Here is a 20,998-nt window from a genome sequence, read left to right as displayed (position 1 = left end):
CATACCAACATTTCCCAAATTAATGAAAGTGGTTAATAACTGATTCAAGGCTCCATCCCTGAACTTACTCCTACATTCCTGATTGATGACTGTCATTATTAATATAGCATTTAGAATTATACTGTTAGGGTAACTAAATTACATCACTAAACGTTTCTTAGAAAATTATATTCTAAAGCTTTATGGAATGTCTGTATAAAACTTCAAATGCAGTTGATGTATTATTATCTAGAATATTTTGTTTATGTCATGTGAGTTTACAAAGTAGTTTTCAATTTTGACCTCATGCCATTCAAATATATTAACTCAAAAAACCATTCTGACAACCAATGACTAGGTGCTGTGCTTATAATTACATTAAGCACTATTTTAAAGCAACAAACATTTGTTTTTTTACAATATATTTGCAATCTTAATGTATGAATTTATTTTGCAGAGCAATGCATTTTTCAAAATTATACCTTTTCTACTTGTGAGTAGCACTGTTATGCCAGGCACAAGGCAACATGTAAGAGTATTCCAATCAGATGTAGCTGAGCCTCAAACTGAACTATTACCAGAAACTTCTGGCTTCTGAGTTTTACTCTGTTACCATTTTCAGGAATTCAAATGTCTCACCAGTATCTGGGCATTTCTTATTCACTCCTATTACTGCAACAGTGGCACCTCTAGGTTTCATCTTTGGTAAAATCATGAGACTCACTATAATTTTTAATTTGATACATTAGAATGCTTTGTCATAATGAAGCTGAAACCGGCAATAAAACAGCCACATTTGGGGTAAAATTAGTCTTTGGCAGGAAAGTATAATGACCATTAGCAAATGAGGGACCTAAGGAGGATCTAAAATGAGCTGTCGGTTTGATTTTCTTCATTTGATGCTACTGCCCAAAACCAATTTCATCACTTTTAACTCAATTTACTTTTTTTAAATTTTTTCAATAAAGCAATCACATTAAACAATGGTTGTGTTTAATTTTAACTGAAAGCACAGCCTTTTTATTCATATATTTTTGCTAACAGAAAAAAAATAAATATTATCCTGCGTTAATGAAACTGAATAATGTATTTACGTAATAAACACAGCAGCTCTATAATATTTGACACAGTTATCTCAAGATAGATTACCATGTACTGGAAGAAAAGGACAAACATATGGATAAGCAATGTTTAACAGCCTCTTTCCCAGTTTCTCAGTGCATTTTATATCAAGGGACTGCTGTTTAATTAATCAATTATCTCTGTGCATGCTAAAGGAACAATTTACACCAGATGCTAAATATAACAAGTTTAGCTTTTCTAATCGTCATTAACATGATGCTAGGTTTTCCACTCATTTCTGTTATAACTGCTATATATGATAAAGCAAGCGTAGTCTTCAAGTCAAGTAGTGTTGGAAAGTGGTGCAAGTGGACCTGGGCAGCTAATTTAACCCACATTTTAAAGTCATCCATTCTGCCATTCTACTTTCGGTATAAATTTATATGTCCATTCTCAGGAAATTAAACGCTATTGTGAGTTTCTGAACCAGAGTAAATACAGACTTGGTTCTTAAGGAAATTCTCAGATTTTTCTGCCTCATGCAACAAAGTGATCACATATTTCCCAGAAGATATCCCATATGTCCATGATAATTTTCAAATAAAACGTTCTTAATCCAATTGTTGGTGGATAGATATTTGTGAAGGGATATGGGTCTTCTGCAATTTTGCTTTGGAACTTGGCATGCCAAGTTCCTTAATTTCCACCATCTCTTCATTCTCCAACATATGTAATAATAAAGTGAGTAGTGTAGTCCCCATTGGTAAATCCATGTAGCAAACATTGTGGAAGCTTTCCAAACAAAAAACAAATGCCTGAAAGGAATGTTCTAAACAAAACTCGAAGCCTCAAAGGTAGCGAACAAAGAATTTAACAAAACCATGTGCTGTAAATAAGTTTAGAGTAAATAGAATGATGCAAGGCTATCCAGCCTGTCTAGTCATCCAGTCTCCACCTTTCTCTCATCCATGTTTCCCTTGGGTCGCTATATCTAAAGAACCAACATCTATAAATATATTGGCAATACCCAACTCTTATCTTTCCACCTCCTCTCCGAACCCCTGCACCACCTCTGTGTTGTTAGATTGTATATTCAACAAGTCCTGATGACATACATCTTATTATAGCTAAACATTGACAGAGTCAAAGCCATTACCTTTGACTCCTCTCAACAAACATTTGCTGCTGATTTTGACACATCTTCTATATTCCAAAACCTAAGGCTCTCCCTCCAGTGATTCCAAACCTTCACTGCATGATACTACCCAATGCCAGCCTCTCCATCTCAAAACTCTGTTAAATAAACCTGTTGATGAACACTAGAGGCAATGTTTCAGGTTTGTGTGCCAGAACTGCATGAAATTGCAGCATTTAAGATACAGTTCAAGTTCTGCCAAAATCATCTTCAATGAACTAGTGTAATTGGCCAAGGTAATAGAACATAGTTATTACCATTTTTTCCCATTTAAAAAATTCCCTGATTTATTAATAATTAATATTTAATATCGTTAGATTAGATTAGATTAGATTACTTACAGTGTGGAAACAGGCCCTTCGGCCCAACAAGTCCACACCGCCCCGCCGAAGCGTACCCACCCATACCCCTACATCTACATCAACCCCTTACCTAACACTACGGGCAATTTAGCATGGCCAATTCACCTGACCTGCACATCTTTGGACTGTGGGAGGAAACCGGATCACCCGGAGGAAACCCACGCAGACACGGGGAGAACGTGTAAACTCCACACAGTCAGTCGCCTGAGGCGGGAATTGAACCCGGGTCTCTGACACTGTGAGGCAGCAGTGCTAACCACTGTGCCACCGTGCCGCTAGGTTTATGCTGTTTTATTTATATGGTTCAAAAATTAAGCATGTTTAATTTGAGTGTCTCATAATCCACCTTTAAATACCTTAATTTATAAATCATTGGAGTTGACTCACAAAAACTATGCTGAGACAATTTGATAGTTTCATTTATGTACACTATTGATTTCTTAGTAAATGAGATCATTTGTGATATGAAAAAAGCTTTTAAGACGTGCTGACTAGTGCTTGTGTACCTAAGCCTATAAGCAAGATTTAAAAGATCTTCCCAAACCAGAACCTTCCAAACTGAATCTGGGGTAAGGGCAGTTTTGTGCATAAGGCCTGAGCCAGGTGAATTGGCATAAACCTTCGTGGTATACTTGGAGCTTAGTGGTTTGGGGAATACTTTTAAAATTCCTCGATCTCTTGCACTGATTCTGTTGATTCCACCTGGATTGCAGTGCTATTGCTAAGGAAAGAAATAGGACGCTTTACTCCCAGGTACCTACCCTTGCAAAAGTGAGGTTTTTATGGCTAAATCTGTAGTCTAAAAGTGGAGGATAAATTTTTACATAACTAATGTTTTGGAGAGATTGAAATCCACTATTCCATTATGCATAGAGCTGCTGGGGGAGAGACTATTGTTGCCAATGTTGCAGCCAAAAGTTGCAATAAATGAGCAGAGGCAAGGAGCTGAACAGTAGTTTTAGTGGTGCGTACTATTCAATAATTCTACCAGGTGAAATTGAATTCTGTGGCAAACAGATTAAGAGTTTTGATGTTTTTCCGATAATTTGGGGTCAACCTATGCATAAGGTACATGAAAAATTAATAATCCTTTTGGCCAAATGTTAGGGGTTAGCATTTACATGAGGTAAGCCATTCCTTGAGTACAGAGGGTATCTCAGACCGGGGTCATTTTGTACACCACAATGGTATACATTGTCACCTTCAAAAAGGGAAGAAAGTAAAATTACATTTACAACAATGTTTAGAAATTATAGGGCACTCATTTATAAATGTAGAAGAAACCAATTCACTATTTTACTAATTTCACAGTAAAAATGAACAGCCTCAGAATTAAGTCTCTTGAACACCAGTAAAAATTCCTAAATATCTAATAATAAAAGCACAACTCTCAATTACTAGCCTTGGCAATTTATTATCAATTCATGTAGCATCCATATTTTAAGGAAAAAGCTGAACTTTACCACACTATGAGCTGTACCCGCATATATGCAGATGTATGGGGTAGCACGGTGGCTCAATGGTTAGCACTGCTGCCTCACAGTGCCAGGGACCTGGGTTCACTTCCCATCTTGGGTGACTGTCTATGCGGAGTTTGCATATTCTCTCCGTGTTTGCGTGGGTTTCCTCCGGGTGCTCCAGTTTCCTCCCACAATTCAAAGATATGCAGGTTAGGTGAATTGGCCGTGCTAAATTGCCCATAATGTTAGGTAAATTAGTCAGGGGTAAGTGTAGGGGAATAGGTCTGGGTGGGTTGCTCTTCGGAGGGTCAGTGCGGACTTGTTGGGCCGAAGAGCCAGTTTCCTTATTGTAGGAAATCTAGTCTAGATGTAGTGTGTAATACTTACATATCAATCATTAACTGTGTCCATAATATTTTATTAAACACAACAACAGATATTGCAAACAGAAGTTTACACAATTGCTCTGGCTTTTTGTGCAAATACCTTGGCACCAACATATAATTCATACCAAAATTGGTGAAATTTTAAGCACAAATTGCACTCACTCAAGTTTCCACAATCTTTTGTGATAGTGTTAAAGGCAGTGCTCCAGAATAGTCATGACCACAAAGCTGACCATACCCCCAGTTAAATTAAGAACCATGGAGAATTCCTATCAATTGCACTTGGTTGCAGATGATCAATGAGCTACAAAATATACATTGAATCTTCTACCATAATAATTTTTGAAAGATATTATTTTACTAGGGAATTGACCGCTGTACACCAAACTAGAAAACTAAAATGACAAACGTTAACTCCAAATTTCGAAGTACCAAGCGTCAATACAAGTAAAACACTATCTTTATTGTAAAAAAAAGTATTGAATTTGACTCCTTTCACCTGATGTTACTGGGATAGCAATGGGGTGAAAAATGGGTCTGGTAACTTACCTCTCTGTTGTTAATGTGGATGGCACCATTTTGAGAATAGTCAGCCTCTGCACCCATCTGATTCATAAATGGGACTACCATTTTCTTTCAGTTCTGGTCAAAAGTGGTACAGTGAAATTTCAATAAATTTTATGGGTGATAGTAAAGAAGAGGCTTCTCAAAGGCAAATATAAATTGTGGATGTGGGTACAGTTACAACATTTAAAAAACATTTAGATAACTACATGAATTTAGATAATTACATGAACCAAGTGCAGGCAGGTAGGACTAGTTTCGTTTGGGATTATGGTCAACATGGACTGGTTGGATCGAAGGGTCAGTTTCCGTGCTGTATGACGATGAAAGTCCACAAAAATAATCTTTGACACAACTGCACTAGGACTCTCTTTGACTGGGTCTCCCCCCCCACCCCCCCCATAAATTACATTCTTTGCAGCAGCTCTGGTGCTTTTCCTGTGGATGCAGCAAACTGCGTCAGTAAATATGGTTGACATCTGAGCATTATGGGGGCCACTTTGCCATTGCAATGGATGGCTGACCAGCATGCCAAAAAGCCAAAATCAGTCCTTGGCAGACATTATCATCTGGATACTTCTGAATTCAATTGTAAATTGACAGGCAATACAGCTATCATCCTTGTCTGCTTCTTTAGTCCATCATCCCACCATGACAATTGAGTAGTGATCTTTCAGAGTCATGTCCAAAGCAAACATCCCTAAGCATTTTACAACACTATCTGTCAGAAATGTTATGTACACATACAGACAGCTTATTACATATTTTTTAAAAGAGCTGGTTAGCCAAGTTGGCTGGATGGCTGTTTTGTGACGTCACAGTGTGGATTCAATTCTTGCACTTGGTGATATCATGAAGAATTCTCCTTCTCAACCTCTCCCCTCACCCCCGGGGCATTGGTGACCCTCAGGTTAAACCAGTCATCTCTCTCTAATGAAAGAGTAACTTTATGGTTTGGTAGGACTATGGTTACTTTATCTATACTTATATTCTTAGAAAAAAATGTTTATGTGAGCAAACAAATGTATTTTACTACTTTCAGTCAGGATCATAAAAATATGGATTCAAAAGTCAAATCAACATTTTAATTGAGTTCACTGTAACTTGTAATGTATTATGTACATGTAGCTATAAAGATTATTATCAATTAGTTTATGTTAAAGTTGTAGAATGAAAGAAAATTCAATAAAAGTAGTGATGTCATTTTCCTATATATCTCATCAGTATCTATAAAGTGAATAAGAGGTGGGAATCTGGTCATCATGATATGATGGAAGTGTTATGAGCGGCCAAATTCTATTCAATTCTAATTTCACCCATCCTGAAATGGGTAATAAATACTTGCCAAAACATCTAAAGAACAAAATTAAAATCAGGTGGATTTTATAAGATCATGTGTTCAGCTCTCTTTGATTATCCCCCAGCAGTGAAGGTGTGTCTTCCTTTTTTTTCCCAAAATAATGTGATGGTAAATTTCTATTTGCAAGACTCTAATTTTGTGACATTTAAAGTCAAACAGCTGAAATGCAGAAGACAGACTTAAAAACAGCTTGAAAGAAATTGCAAACTAATAAATATATTCCAGTTCAAAGGTAGAGATGGTAATTACATAAGTTTTGAAGTCTTTACATCTCCTGCACATACATCACACACCAGACATCAGGCTTCAAAATGTCACACTTCGTGGATGCAAAGCCATGTTTTAAAATGAAGAACTAAACAATTATTGGCCCAAGGCTTGGTGTTTACATGCAATTTGCTAACTTCTATTTATTGTCAGTCACAAACAGCTACATTAATCCTATTGAGTATACGTGAGCAGCTGTCTTAAGACATATGCCTAGTTTGCAGTTAAACTTAACATCCATAGTCCAAACCCCATTCGACCAATGAATAATACATGGTACATTCTGCACAAATGGACTGCACTACTTTCATGCTTACAATTTAATAATACTTTGCTTTTTCCTCCTAAACATGTTTTCGCTGTTTTTCTGTGGCACCTTTGCTTATCTTAGCTAGTGTTTTTAGGACAATTATTTAGTATAAGGCCTTTCTTTTTCTTTAGATGCCCTGTTCCTGGTTGTGATGGGCTCGGGCATGTAAGTGGCAAGTATGCATCGCACCGTAGTGCATCTGGCTGTCCTTTGGCTGCACGCAGACAAAAGGAAGGATTCCACAATGGGTCACCATTTGCTTGGAAACCTGTGAAAGGAGATGGGCCAGCTTGTCCAACCCCAGGGTGTGATGGCTCAGGGCATGCTAATGGCAGTTTTCTTACACATCGAAGGTATGTACCATTAGCCTGAAATTAAGCAATCCAAACAAAACTGCTAGAACGGTATTGAAATTTGTATGATCAAAATATGCTCCTAATCTAAAATTCCTAAGATCTAATATTGCTGATGCTTCACAGTCTCATGCAAAATCTTTCTGTCATTTTGTCAAGGAAGGCATTCAAGCAGTTTGAAATAAAACTATCAATGTCCCCAAGGACACTTTCAACAGTGAAAGGACTTACAGAAAAAATGTGACAAACATTAGGACCAAGATTTATTTTCCATCATTTGTTGGTTGATATCAAACTTCTCCATGGAATTTACTATAAACCGACTGTCTCCCACAGCTACCTAGACTACACCTCCTCCCACCCTGCCTCCAGTAAAAACGGCATCCCATATTCCCAATTCCTTCGTCTCCGCCGCATCTGCTTCCTAACTTGCAATCTTCTTCCTGACCTCCCCGCCCCCACCCCCACCCCCACTCCAGCCTATTACCCTCACCTTAACCTCCTTCCACCTATCGCATTTCCAACACCCCTCCCCCAAGTCCCTCCTCCCTACCTTTTATCTTAGCCTGCTGGACCCACTTTCCTCATTCCTGAAGAAGGGCTCATGCCCGAAACGTTGATTCTCCTGCTCCTTGGATGCTGCCTGACCTGCTGCGCTTTTCCAGCTCTGGTCTCCAGCATCTGCAGTCCTCACTTTCTCCTCCTTCTCCATGAAATGCCAAACTTACAAAAGCTACTAATCTTCCATTGCTAATGCCACAATATTTAAGTTCTAATGATTGATAATTACTTGTACAACTTGGAGCAGTGTGCTATCAGTAAACTCAAACATCGTAGAGGAGTCTGACAAACAGATGAGTGAATTAAACTTTAGAATAAGATACTGCAGATTTATGGTGGAACTATAGTGTCATAATTCTCTTGTCAGCCCCTCTAGAGGATGCTGTGCTCCCTCAACGAGCAGTTGTTAAAAAGAAATTGGCTCACAACAGGTTGTGAAACAAAAGTTCTAAATCTATCTGAATACCAAGAGTAACTTCTTCACTACAGTATTAATCCTATATTATTTAAAATATACAATTGTTGATAATCTTAAGGAAAATTAAAAGCCAAAGGATTACTGTTGGTTATATTAGTGAAAACTTGCTGAATTCATATGACTGCCCAGTGGAAAAGTTAGCTCACGTAAATCAAATACATTACTTCATGTGATAAAATTACAGAAAAAGGCACTGAATACATTATGCATTCCACAGCTGATGAAGTAAATATTTCTAGTCTTAGGTAATTTAAAAACCTTTGCTTCTGCCTCAATTTCTTTTGTTTATATTCTTTTATATTTAAATAAGGCTGCTATTAACTCTGCTTAATTAATTAATTTTTCGCTGTCCACTTTTTAAACAGCAACTAATTTATTTACCCTTTTAAACATAGTGTCAAGGTGGTTCAGAAGAATGTTAGCAATCAAACAGTAAGCCATTTAAAGAGATATTAGATCAAATTACCAAAATCTTGATCAGAGAGGTAGGTTTTGGAGAGCATCTTAAAAGAGGTAAAGGAAGAAGAGAGGAATAAGGGGAGAATTCCAGACTTAAACCTTGACAACTGAAAGCATGTATGCCAATGGTACAGTGAGTAAAATCAGGAAAATTGGAAAAGCACAGTTAGCGTTAAGTCAATCAGGAGCTAGTGTGGGTCAGCAAGAAAAGTGTCAGGGAAACTTATTGTGTGTTCGAGCATGGGCACAGAGTTTTGGGGATCTCAAATTTACAAACTGGGGTGCAGGCTTTGCATTTGAATGGTCAAAAATAGAGGTAACAAAGACAAGAATGAGTGTTTCATTAGTAAATGAGCTAAAACACGGGTTATAGTAAGGCAGGAGGAATAGGAAGTCTTAGTGATACAAACACCAAGGTTGTGAATACTCTGGTTCAGCTTCATACAGCTCTCAGTGGGAGGGATGGAGTCAATGGCTAGGGAACAAGCTTGTAGACAATGGACTGCACCTTCCCATTAATTAGTTGTGGAATTTTGTTTATCCTGTACTAGATACTGGCAGACTGACAATGTCCAAACAGTGGTGAAAGTGAGGACTGCAGATGCTGTTGAAGGGCTTTTGCCAGAAATATCGATTCTCCTGCTCCTTGGATGCTGCCTGACCTGCTGTGCTTTTCTAGCACCGCATTCTCAAAGTCTAAACAGTGGAAGGTGTTGATGGGTGGTGTAGTAGAGATGGGTGCCATCAATGTGAACTGGGTGAATAATGTTGCTGGTGAATTCAAAGAAAGGGAATTCATTGAATGCTTACCGGATGGCTTTTCGGAACAGCTTGTGATGGAGCCCACAAGGGAGCAGGCTATTCTGGACTTAGTGCTATGTAATGAGCCAGACTTTATAAAACATCTTAAAGTAAGGAAACACTTCGGAGGCAGCGATCATAATATGGTACAGTTCAGTCTGCAGTTTGAAAGAGAGAAGGCAAAATCAGATGTAATGGTGTTACAGTTAAATAAAAGCAATTACAGGGGCATGAGAGAGGAACTGACAAAAATCAACTGGAAACAGAGCCGAGCAGGGATGATAGTAGAGCAACAATGGTAGGAGTTTCTGGGTGTAATTGAGGACCCAGTACAGAGAAAAGAAAGATTATCTGGGGTGGGATTAGACAGCCATTACAAAGGAACTCAAGAAATGAATCAAAGAAAAGAGAGACCCTATAAAGTGGCCAAGAGCACTGGGAAATCAGAAGGTTGTGATGGCTACAAAAACAAACAGAGGATAACAATGAGAGAAATAAGGGAGGAGAAGATCAAATATGAAGGTCGGCTGGCCAGTAATATTAGAAATGAGAGTAATAGTTTCTTCCAATATGTAAGAAACAAAAAAGAGGCAAAAGTAGGCATGGGCCACTCCAAATTGATGCAGGAAGGCTAGTGATGGGAGATAAGGAAATAGCTGAAGAACTTCATAAGTACTTTGCGTCAGACTTCACACTGGAAGACATGAGTAATATCCCAACAATTAAGGAGAGTCAGGGGGCAGAATTGAGTATGGTAGTCATTACAAAAGAGAAAGTGCTGGAAATGCTAAAAGGTCTAAAAATTGATAAATCTCCTGGCACGGATGGGCTACATCATAGAGTTCTGAGGGAGGTGGCTAAGGAAATAGCGGAGGCATTGGTTGTGATCTTTCAAAGGTCACTGGAGTCAGGGAAAGTCCCAGATGATTGGAAAATCCCTGTTGTAACCGACTTATTCAAGAAAGGATCAAGACAAAGGATGGAAAATTATAGGCTGATTAGCCTAATCTCAGTCGTTGGTAAGATTTTAGAATCCATCGTTTAGGATGAGATTTCTAAATTCTTGAAAATGCAGGATCAGATTAGAACAAGTCAGCACGGATTTAGTAAGGGAAGGTCGTGCCTGACAAACCTGTTAGGATTCTTTGAAAAGGTAACAAGTAGGTTAGACCAGGGAAACATGTTTTTGCTGATGGGTGAGTCCTGAACCAGAGGACACAGCTTAAAAATAAGGGGTAGGCCATTTAGGACAGAGATGAGGAGAACTTCTTCACTCAGAGAGTGGTGGGTGTGTGGAATGCTCTGCCCCAGAAGGCAGTGGAGGCCCAGTCTCTGGATTCATTTAAGAAAGAGTTGGATAGAGCTCTCAAGGAAAGTGGAATCAAGGGTTATGGAGATAAGGCACGAACAGGATACTGATTGAGGATGATCAGCCATGATCATAATGAATGGTGGTGCAGGCTCGAAGGGCAGAATTCCTGCACCTATTGTCTAATATTACCTATCTAGATTTCCAAAAGGCCTTTGATAACGTGCCTCACGGGAGGCTGCTAAGTAAGGTGAGGGCCCATGGTGTTCGAGGTGAACTATTGGCATGGATTGAGGATTGGCTGTCTGACAGAAGGCAGAGAGTTGGGGTAAAAGGTTCTTTTTCAGAATGACAGCCAGTGACAAGTGGTGTTCCGCAGCATTCAGTGATGGGGCCGCAGCTGTTCACTTTATGTATTAACGGTCTGGATGAGGGGACTAGGGGGCATTCTGGTGGAGTTTGCCGATGATACAAAGTTAGGTGGAAAGGCAGATCCTACTGAGGAGGTGGGGAGGATGCAGAAAGACTTAGGCAGTTTAGGAGAGTGGTACAGGAAATGGCTGATGAAATTCCCCATGAGCAAATGCGAGGTCTTGCACTTTGGAAAAAAGAATACAGGCATGGACTATTTTCGAAACAGTGAGAAAATTTATAAAACCAAAGTATAAAAGGATCTGGGAGTGCTAATCCAAGATTCTCTAAAGATTAGCTGGCAGGTTGAGTCCGTGATTAAGAAAGCAAATGTAATGTTGTCATTTATCTCAAGAGGGTTGAAATATAAAAGCAGCGATGTGCTTCTGAGACTTTATAAAGCTCTAGTTAAGCCCCATTTAGAATACTGTGTCCAATTTTGGGCTCCACATCTCAGGAAGGATATAGTGGCACTGGAGATTCACACTGATGATTCCTGGAATGGTAGGCCTAACATATGATGAATGGCTGAGGATCCTGGGATTGTATTCATTAGAGTTTAGAAGGTTGAGGGAAAATCTAATAGAAACTGACAAGATAATGCATGGCTTAGAAAGGGTGGATGCTGGGAAGTTGTTTCCATTAGGCGGGGAGACTAGGACCCACGGGTAAAGCCTTAGAATTGTAAGGGGTCAACTTAGAACAGAAATGAGGAGACATTTTTTCAGCCAGAGAGTGGTGGGCCTGTGGAATTCACTGTCACAGAGCGTAGTGGAGGCCGAGATGTTAAATGTCTTCAAGGCAGAGATTGATAAATTCTTGATCTCGTGAGGAATTAAGGGCTACGGGGAGAGTTTAGGTAAATGGAGTTGAAATGCCCATCAGCTATGATTAAATGGCGGAGTGGACTCGATGGTTGAATGGCCTTACCTCCACTCCTATGTCTTATAGTCTAATGCGCAAGTGGAAATTAACACTGCGCCCTCAATCCTTTGGGCCTAGAGGCAGTCAGGCTGGAGACAGCAAGCAAAACTTAATTAGATAGGATGGTAGCACTAGAAACCTGGCACCAACCTGATCTTGATCAAAGTAAGTCCTAGGCTGGAGGTTCCATGTACAACCTTCCTGTTCCACCATCAGTTAAGATGAATAAGTGGTCAATTAATGTCTTACCTGGGCTACAATTACTTCAGCTGCACACAAGATTGGAAAGAGTTGGCCTTTCCAACTCGTTGGAAAAAGTGTGGACTACAGATGCTTGAAATCAGAGTCTAGAGTGTGTTGCTCAAAAGGCACAAGTCAGGCAGCATCTGACGAGCAGGAGAATCGATGTTTCGGTCATAAGGCCTTCATCACGAATCTCAAAGAAGGGCTCATGTCCAAAACCTCTATTCTCCTGCTCCTCGGATGCTGCAGACCTACTGTGCTTTTCCAGCAACACACTCTCTTCCCAACTCGTTAGCAATGTATGCAGTCTGTCTGAGACAGTAGGAAGTTCCTTGATCTGCACTAATTCATGCACAGTCAAGGGACTGAACCACGGAAAGGTAGTGGTGTCCTAAGAGCCTTGTTGCTGGTGAGTCAAGAACATTGCCCTTAACCTCTTGCCCAGCATTTAGTTGCAGAGGTGATGAGAAGGGAGACAATTTTTTCTCAAGAGCAAACTCACCCAATTATTTCCTCTTTTCATCACCGCCAGGGAAGGGAAAATTCCGCCACTTGACACCTTCATGCAAAATGTCAGTCAAATCAAAGAAATGAAAAGAAATGAGATAGCAATATAATTCACTATAATTCAGTATATGTGGATGGCCACCTTGTTCTCTATAGCCACAACCAGAAGCCCCAAAGGTTGTGTTGCCTGCCCAAAGCCAAGTTTAAGGACATCTCAGTTCAGCTGGAAATGAGTTTAAAGTACAAAGACAAAGATCCAGTTATTGTGGTCCACTTAGGAGTCAATGACCTAGATAATTAGATTCCCTACAGTGTGGAAACAGGCCCTTCGTCCCAACCGACCCTCTGAAGAATAACCCGCCCAGACCCATTTCCCTCTGACTAATGTACCTAGCACTATGGGCAATTTAGCATGGCCAATTCACCTGACCTGCATATATTTGGACTGTGGGAGGAAACCCACACAGACACGGGGAGAATGTGCAAACTCCACACAGACAGTCACCCGAGACTGGAATCGAACCTGGGACCCTGGCTCTGTGAGGCAGCAGTGCTAACCACTGAGCCATTGTGCTACTAGATAGAACTAGGATTGATTTGTTCTGCTGCTTTTCAAGGGATAGATTCAAAATTAGCAGAACCTCAAAAATAATCATCTCTGGATTGTTCCTGAGCCATAGCAGCAATAAGTCAGAGAATTAAGCATGAAAATTAAGGCAGTTGTGGGAAGAAAGTTAAAAATCACACAATACCACATTATAGTTCAACAGGTTTATTTGGAAGCACTAGCTTTCAGAGCGCCACTCCTTCATCAGGTGTTCCACAACCACCTGATGAAGGAGCAGTCCACCCCAGTCCAACACTGGCACCTCCAAGTCTTGGGAAGAAAGGGTTTTAAGTCAAGGGGCATTGGCACCAGTACTCAGAAGCGAGAGTTGTTCCGCTTTCAAGAGTTCCATTTAAATTGAGTTTGGAACATTGTCCTTGTGAATTGTATATGGCTGGGCTTTAAACTAACTTGAGGGGAAGATTCAGGTGAAATGGAATTTAGAATTTCAATGAAAAAGTGGAGGCAACAGGACACTGTTGCAATGTAGGTAAAATCAAGTTGAGTGGGTCAGGTAAAGACAGAGAAATAACAGTAATAGTGTATCAGTAACTAAAGTCCATGCAGCAAGTCATTAAAAAAATTAAATTAAAGACTTTATATGTCAATGCACAAAGTATCTGTAATGAGATGAACTAGTTACGCAAAGAGGTCAATGGTTTGCATCTAATCACCATTACACGGATTGGTTTGGATTGTATGCTGAGGGTAGATTCCCCATACCCCAGAGTAATGTGTCAAGGGAAAGCGCATCTGCCCGATTTGATTTTTTTTTGGGCAACAATCCTTTAATTTTGTATAAAGGGGAAGAAAGTAACTGATGTAAAAATTGGTCCCTTAGGAGCAGAAACAGGGGAAGTAGCAGAGACTTTAAAAAATTTATTTTTGTCTTCTTGGGGAAAGAGGTAAGTTTCCTATCAGAAAGAGAAATGAACCTAAAAGAGCTAAAAAGAGTGGAGAAATTAAAAAAATTGATATCATCTGAGAAAATACTGGAAAAACTTAAGCGACTAATATCTGACAAATATGAATTGACTTAACAGCCTACTTTTTAGGATTCTAAATTAAATGGTTGCACTTGATTTTCTGGCTATGATTTTCCAAAATTCCCTCATTTCTGGAATCCCAGCAGTTTTCAAGTCAGCATATGTGGCACTATTATCCAAGAAAGGAGGGGGTGAGAAAACAGAGCTACTAACCTGTTAGGCTGACATCAGTCATCGGAAAAGTACTGAGACCTATTATTAAGGATGTTCTGCCAATGCATTTAGAAAATAATAATATGATCACAAAAAGTCAAAAGGAAAGGAAAACTGTGTTTGACAAAAGTACATGTTGTTTCAAGAGTGAACCTAGTTTTTCGGGAAATGAAGATCAGTGGCTGTAGTATACCTAAATTTACAAAAGCATTCAACAAAGTTATCCCCAAAAGGTAGTTGGCACATTAAGCTTTCTGGAGTTGGGAGTAATACATTAGTCTAGATAGAGAATTGTTTGTGTATAAGAAGCAAAACATAGACATAAATGAGGAATATATGGAGAGGAAGTCCTGTCTTCACATTGAGGACATCATTCATCATGTTGTGACACTCCCACTATGCTAAAGGGTCCAACTCCCAAAAGATCAATTCAAAACTTGGCATCTGTGAGGAGCTGTGGGCCATCAATAGCACAAAATTATATTCAAACATAAACTGTAACCTCAAGGCCTGGCAAAACTCCCACACTACCATTACCATCAAACTGGGAAATAAACTCTGATCCAGTGAAGAGTGCAGGAGAACATGGCAGGTGTAGTACCCGCCAAACAGCAGATGCAGCATGCAGTAGACAGTGCTAAGCAATCCCACAATGAACAGCTCAGATCTAAGCTAAGCCATCTTGCACATCCAGTGGTGAATGGTGTTGGGTGAATTATACAAATAACTCAATGATGGGGAAACCCAACACATCAATGCAAATATTCATCCAGAACTTCCAAGCGGATGATCCATCTCAGATTCCTCATGTGGCCTCCAATATCACAGATGCCATTTTTTTCCAAATTGATTCACCCCAAATGAGTACATTTGGCATACATTCTTCAAAGTTTTGAGGAATGAAAAGTGATCTCATTGAAACATTCAAGATTCTGAAGTGGCTTGAAAAGGTAGACCCTGAGAGTTTGTTTCCACTGATTGGGAATCTAGAATAAGGGATCGCACTCTCAGAAAAAGGAGTCAATCACTTAGGGTCGAGGTGAAGAGAAATGTACTCACCCAAGGAGTTGTGAATCTTTAGAAATTTCTCCGTTATAAAGTTGTAGATGCTCCATCGTTGAATATCTTAAAGGCTGAGATAAACAGATTTTTGCTGTCTCACGGAATTAACAGGATGACAAAATGAAGTTGAATCTTTCAATCAACTATGACTATACTGAATGGCAGAGCAGGCTATATAGGCTGTATGATGTGCACCCAGTGTGAGAAGCCATTGGAGATGATGGACAGGTGAAAGTAGAACCAGGCAAGTGCAGTCCCACCAAAATGGATGGTACAGGAGAGGCTTTGGAGAGGATAATTCACTTAACTCTGTTACATTCAGACAAATTGAAAAATTAAAAGACAGATCGTTGATTTGCTATTTTACTACTGTGACAGGTGGAAATCTGTAATCTGGGAAATGTCACACACTTGGGAGATATCAGCACTTTCAAGGAGCAATTGTTTTCAAGAATGAAGAGGTTAACAGGGTGTTTTTAAGCAGAGTAAAATGGAATATAGTTGAGACTTGTGTAGCTTTGAAAAAAGCAGTTGCATATGTACTTGTAACTAGTAAATTATACAAAACTCTGAGTAGTCAGAAACCAGTATCAAATTGGCTTTCAGCAGCAGGTTAATCTGTTTAGCCTGCGTCAAGTTACTGCAGACAGAGGGTAGCCGACAAACATTAAGCATTCATACGTAGACTTCACTGACCAGTATATCCAACCTCTTCTCTAAAGCAGTGAAGTGTTTTACAAGAGACATCTGTTTATTATGCTTCATTATTCATACTTTAATTTTGATTTTTGATACATGTGCATGATTAAATGTGTGTACAAAATTATTAAACTATTTCCAAACTTACCTTCATGACTCCTTCACTAGTGTAACTTATTTTTCCTTTATTTTAAGTCTTTCTGGATGTCCAAGGGCTACTTTGGCCATGAAGAAAGCAAAATTCTCAGGGGAGGATCTACTGACTACCAAATTTAGAGCTAGTGACGGTAAGAATTACAAGAAAACTAAAAGATCAATGCAATTTTCCATTGAGTTGTTAAAATGTGGAAATTTAGTTTGTAAGATTACTGATTGGTAGCTTTTAGAGAAAATGGATAAAATCACATAATTGGTAACCCTAGAATTTGCAACAATTACAGTATTAAACAAAATATTTAATTTAATAGGTTGCTGTAAAAGCATGGCCTTCCTTTTTTAATTTGTTCATAGGACGTGGGCACTGCAAGGCAACCTAGCATTTTTGGTCCATCCCTAAATGCCTTTGATTTTGACCCAATGACAACAAATACTGGTGTAATAATCAAGAGGGAAACTTGCAACTGGTGCTGTTCCCATGTATCTGCTGCCCTTATTCTGTTAAGTGGTAGAGGTCATTTGAAATATGGTGTCTAAGGAGCTTTGGTGAATTATAGCAATGCATGTTGTAGGTGGTACACACTGCTGTCACTGTGTGTCAGTGGTGGAAGGAGTAAATGTTCAAGTTGCGGTTCGATCAGGTCACATTGTACTGGATGGTGTCAGGTTTCTTGAGTGATGTGGAAGCTGCTGTCTTCCAGGCAAGTGAGAGTATTCAAGCAAACTCTTGTTTTGTGTACTGCAGATGTTGGCAGACTTTGATGATGCAGGAGGTGAGTTACATAATATAGGAGTCCCAGCTTCTGATCTGCTCTTGTAGACATAATATTTATTCGGCCTTCTCAGTACTGATTCTGGTCAATGGTAACCCCTAGGATCTTGATAGTAGGGAATTCAAAGATGGTATTGCTATTGAATTTTAAAGGGTAATAGTTGGATTCTGTCTTATTTAAGATGGCCAGATACTTCAGCATCTGAGGAGCCACAAAGGCTAGTAAACATAATGCAATCATCAGTGAACATCCCCACCTCTAACCTTATGATGGTAATGATGAAGCAGTTGAAGATAGTAGGGTCTAGGACAGAACCCTTAAGAAACTATACAGTCATGTATGGACTGGGATGATTGACCTTTAACAACTGCAGGTATCTCCCTTTATGTCACCCATCACTTCAAACTAGAGTAGAGTTTTTTCCCCCTGATTCCCATTTACTTCAGTTTTGTTAGGGCTCCTTGATGGCATAGTTGGTTAACTGCTTCCTTGGTATCATATTAACAACTGTATTGTGGGAGAAAATAACCAACAGAGTGATTGCCTCGAATGGGAAGAAAATTGCTCAGAGGTACTTATTTTTATACAAAAATTATACTCTCAGCACTTTTTATTAGATAGTCAATTTTATGTTCAATCTGGAAACTTTTATATAAGGTCTCTTTCAACATTCAATCTTAGCAGTGATAGCCAAGGAAGAAATCATTTGAAAGTGGCTCCATTGCAGAATTCAGTAGGTGAGACCAAAAAGCTGTACCAATGCTAACCAACCTCTAAGTTTGTATTCTCAAAATTCGTTATGACTCTTCAGAGTCATCCAACTCCAGAGTATCGTATGGTCACCTTCACAGAGATTGAGCTACTTTACAATGCTTTTTATAATTGACAACACTGGAGTAGGCTGGAGAGGAAGGGAAGGAGGGAGTTGCCATTTAGTAGTGTCTTAGATGGCAGCAATTTCGTGTTTTTGTTTAATATCTAGAGAGATTTAAAAGGAGGATATTTTGAAAAATAAAAGCTTTTCCAATCCTTTACTTCCCTTTTAATGTCTACATTTTCTATCTACATGCTAGAAAATGAATGTTGGCACTAACACCCGGCAAGCACTTAATGTATTCTTATGGACTTGTTTTCAAAATAAGGGATTAACACCTCCATTACAAGCATGAATAGTGGAATGTCATACAAACAGCTTTTCATAGATTTTGTGTAGAAACAATGACTACTTTCTCTAATTCACTTTCTGTTCTCACAGCAATTGAAAATGATGAAGAAATTAAGCAACTTGACAAAGAGATCAATGAGTTAAATGAATCCAACACTGAAATGGAATCCAATATGGTGAAATTGCAGTCACAGGTACAATTACGGGAGGGTGCTAATTCAAAGAAAGCTTTATTTTACTACAGATATTTTTGATCCAATGCTTTTACAACAGAAGTATATGAATAAATTGCTAACATCAAAACATACCACCTTAAATGCACAAGTAACTTTAACAAATACTGGAAATTTGACATAATGAACAATAGTTAATATTTCGGTTTGGTAAGTTTTCATCAGAAAGCCAATTATTTAATGTTTTAGCCTGCAGAGTAAACATTTAAAAAATGAAAGTATTAAGAAAAGTGCCTTTTTTTAAATCTTTCATACCTGTTGGAGTAGACTGGATTTTTATATCATATTGTAAGAAACATCACCTTAAAATGTTTTTGACTTAGAGAGCTTGAAGATATTCTTTTGTGATCTTTCCAGCTCCTATGCAATATATGTAGCTGGTTTTAGAGTAAAGTGGTCTGTACTCTGACCCAACATCAGAAGAGCACCCTGTCAGATAGCTGTGATAAATATATCCCATACCTGATTCAATGAATTACCAATTCATTTCAATTTTATGTTCTAAACCTTACCATAATTGAAGTTTCCAAACTCATATTACATTGGACCATTACAGGTACCAAACTGAGATTTTATTTCCTCAATATTTGAGGCTAGATTTAAAATATTAGCCACACATGAGCAGTAGTAATTCAGGACTGGACAGGTCACTGGACTCAAAACATTAACTCTGTTTTCTCTTCACAGATGTTGCCAAACTCGCTGAGTTTTTCCAGCAACTTCTGTTTGCGTTTTATAAATTGATCTGTCTTCATTGACATGCCTGCCATTAGCCCCTAGGATGATTTTACAAGCCACAGGGGAGCCATCAAGTGGGTTTCACAGCTTTGACCCAATTGAGGCCCATAAGAAGCCATTAAAAGTCCAATGAACAGCCTCATGCCACCTCCGCTCTGATATGACGAGCAACACAGGAGGCTGCCATTCCCATGCGCCCAGAGAGTTCAAGCTTTCAGATTGCCAGTGAGAACAGGGAGTTTTTCTTATTTACTCACAGCTCTGGCTAAGCCAGCATTTATTGCCTATCCTTAACTGCCCAGATGGCAGTTCAGAGTCAACCACATTGCTGTGGTCTGGAGTCATATGTAGGCCAGACCAGGTAAGGATGGCAGATGTTCTTCCCTAAAGAACATTCGTCAACCAGATGTGTTTTTCCAACAATCGACGGTTAATTCATGGTCATTATTAGTCTCTTAATTCCAGATTTTTATTGAATTCAAATTCCACCATTTGCTGAGTTTCTGGATTAATATTTGAGCAATAATACACTAGGCCATTGCCAATACTGTCTTTTCTCCAGATACCCAGTGCCAAATGGAGGGTCTCTTCCCTTTTCCTCCCCACACCTGCTGCCTCCACGCCACGTCCAACAGATTCCCCTCTCCCCACCACCCAACCTTGCTGGGACATGTCAGTCTGGCCCCATTAATAACCTGGACATTTCTGAATGTCCAGATATATTGCTGGAAGCCACCTCCTTGACCTACCTGAAATACTAGCAGTGACCATGAGTCCTGCTGGCACTTCAGTGTAGAGAGTTGTAAGTCTCTATTGGCCAGCAGGTTCATGATGCGGGACATCCTTCTTGAGAAGAACTGAAGACCCGGCTCATATTAATTAATGGATTGCTGTTCAAAATACCAAAGCAGAGTGAGCCAGCTAAGCAGAGGCAAGCTCAGCCCCGGTTTTAAACTGAAGTGAAGGGAACCTACCCTCAGTAGGTAATCCAGCCCAATGTACCATTGATTGTATACTTGACATGGCAACTAATCTGCTAATAATGCAATTTCCCATTTGTATTTTTCAGTTATTATCACTTTATGTGGTTACTCTGCTAATGTTAGTCTCTTTCTTAGTAAAAGGCAGTAAAAGTAACTTATTTGAGTTTATCTACGTGCAGTAAACATTCCCATGATGTAGAACTTTTAGGATCTGTCATGTCCCTCTGTTCTTACATTAATGTGTAAAATGAAGTTTATTTTTCTGAGGCAAGTTACTTACCTGGCAGGGATAGGTCATGATAAGGAAAGTGTGATTTATTATCAGTGATTTATTATCAGAAAGCATACATAGCACAATTTGGATGGCGATGAAGGTTGGTGAAGAATCTACA

The 20,998-nt window shown here is 39.2% G+C and overlaps 1 protein-coding gene across 9 annotated transcripts in view; it reads left to right on the top strand.

Annotated features, from left to right (window-relative positions):
• myt1b (myelin transcription factor 1b) overlaps positions 1-20,998 on the top strand; it is a 78,884-nt gene that overhangs the window by 43,150 nt on the left and 14,736 nt on the right. For all 9 annotated transcript variants that reach the window (XM_072556732.1, XM_072556730.1, XM_072556727.1 and 6 more), the window contains 3 exons: positions 7,077-7,298; positions 16,754-16,845; positions 18,743-18,846. In XM_072556732.1, coding sequence (XP_072412833.1) covers positions 7,077-7,298; positions 16,754-16,845; positions 18,743-18,846 — 418 coding nt within the window. The remainder of the gene's footprint in view (positions 1-7,076; positions 7,299-16,753; positions 16,846-18,742; positions 18,847-20,998) is intronic.

Source organism: Chiloscyllium punctatum, chromosome 37 (assembly GCF_047496795.1).
Source record: "Chiloscyllium punctatum isolate Juve2018m chromosome 37, sChiPun1.3, whole genome shotgun sequence".
NCBI classification, from domain to species: Eukaryota; Metazoa; Chordata; class Chondrichthyes; order Orectolobiformes; family Hemiscylliidae; genus Chiloscyllium; species Chiloscyllium punctatum.
The sequence above is the reverse complement of the archived record's forward strand: the minus strand, read 5'-3'. Positions and strand labels throughout refer to the sequence as shown.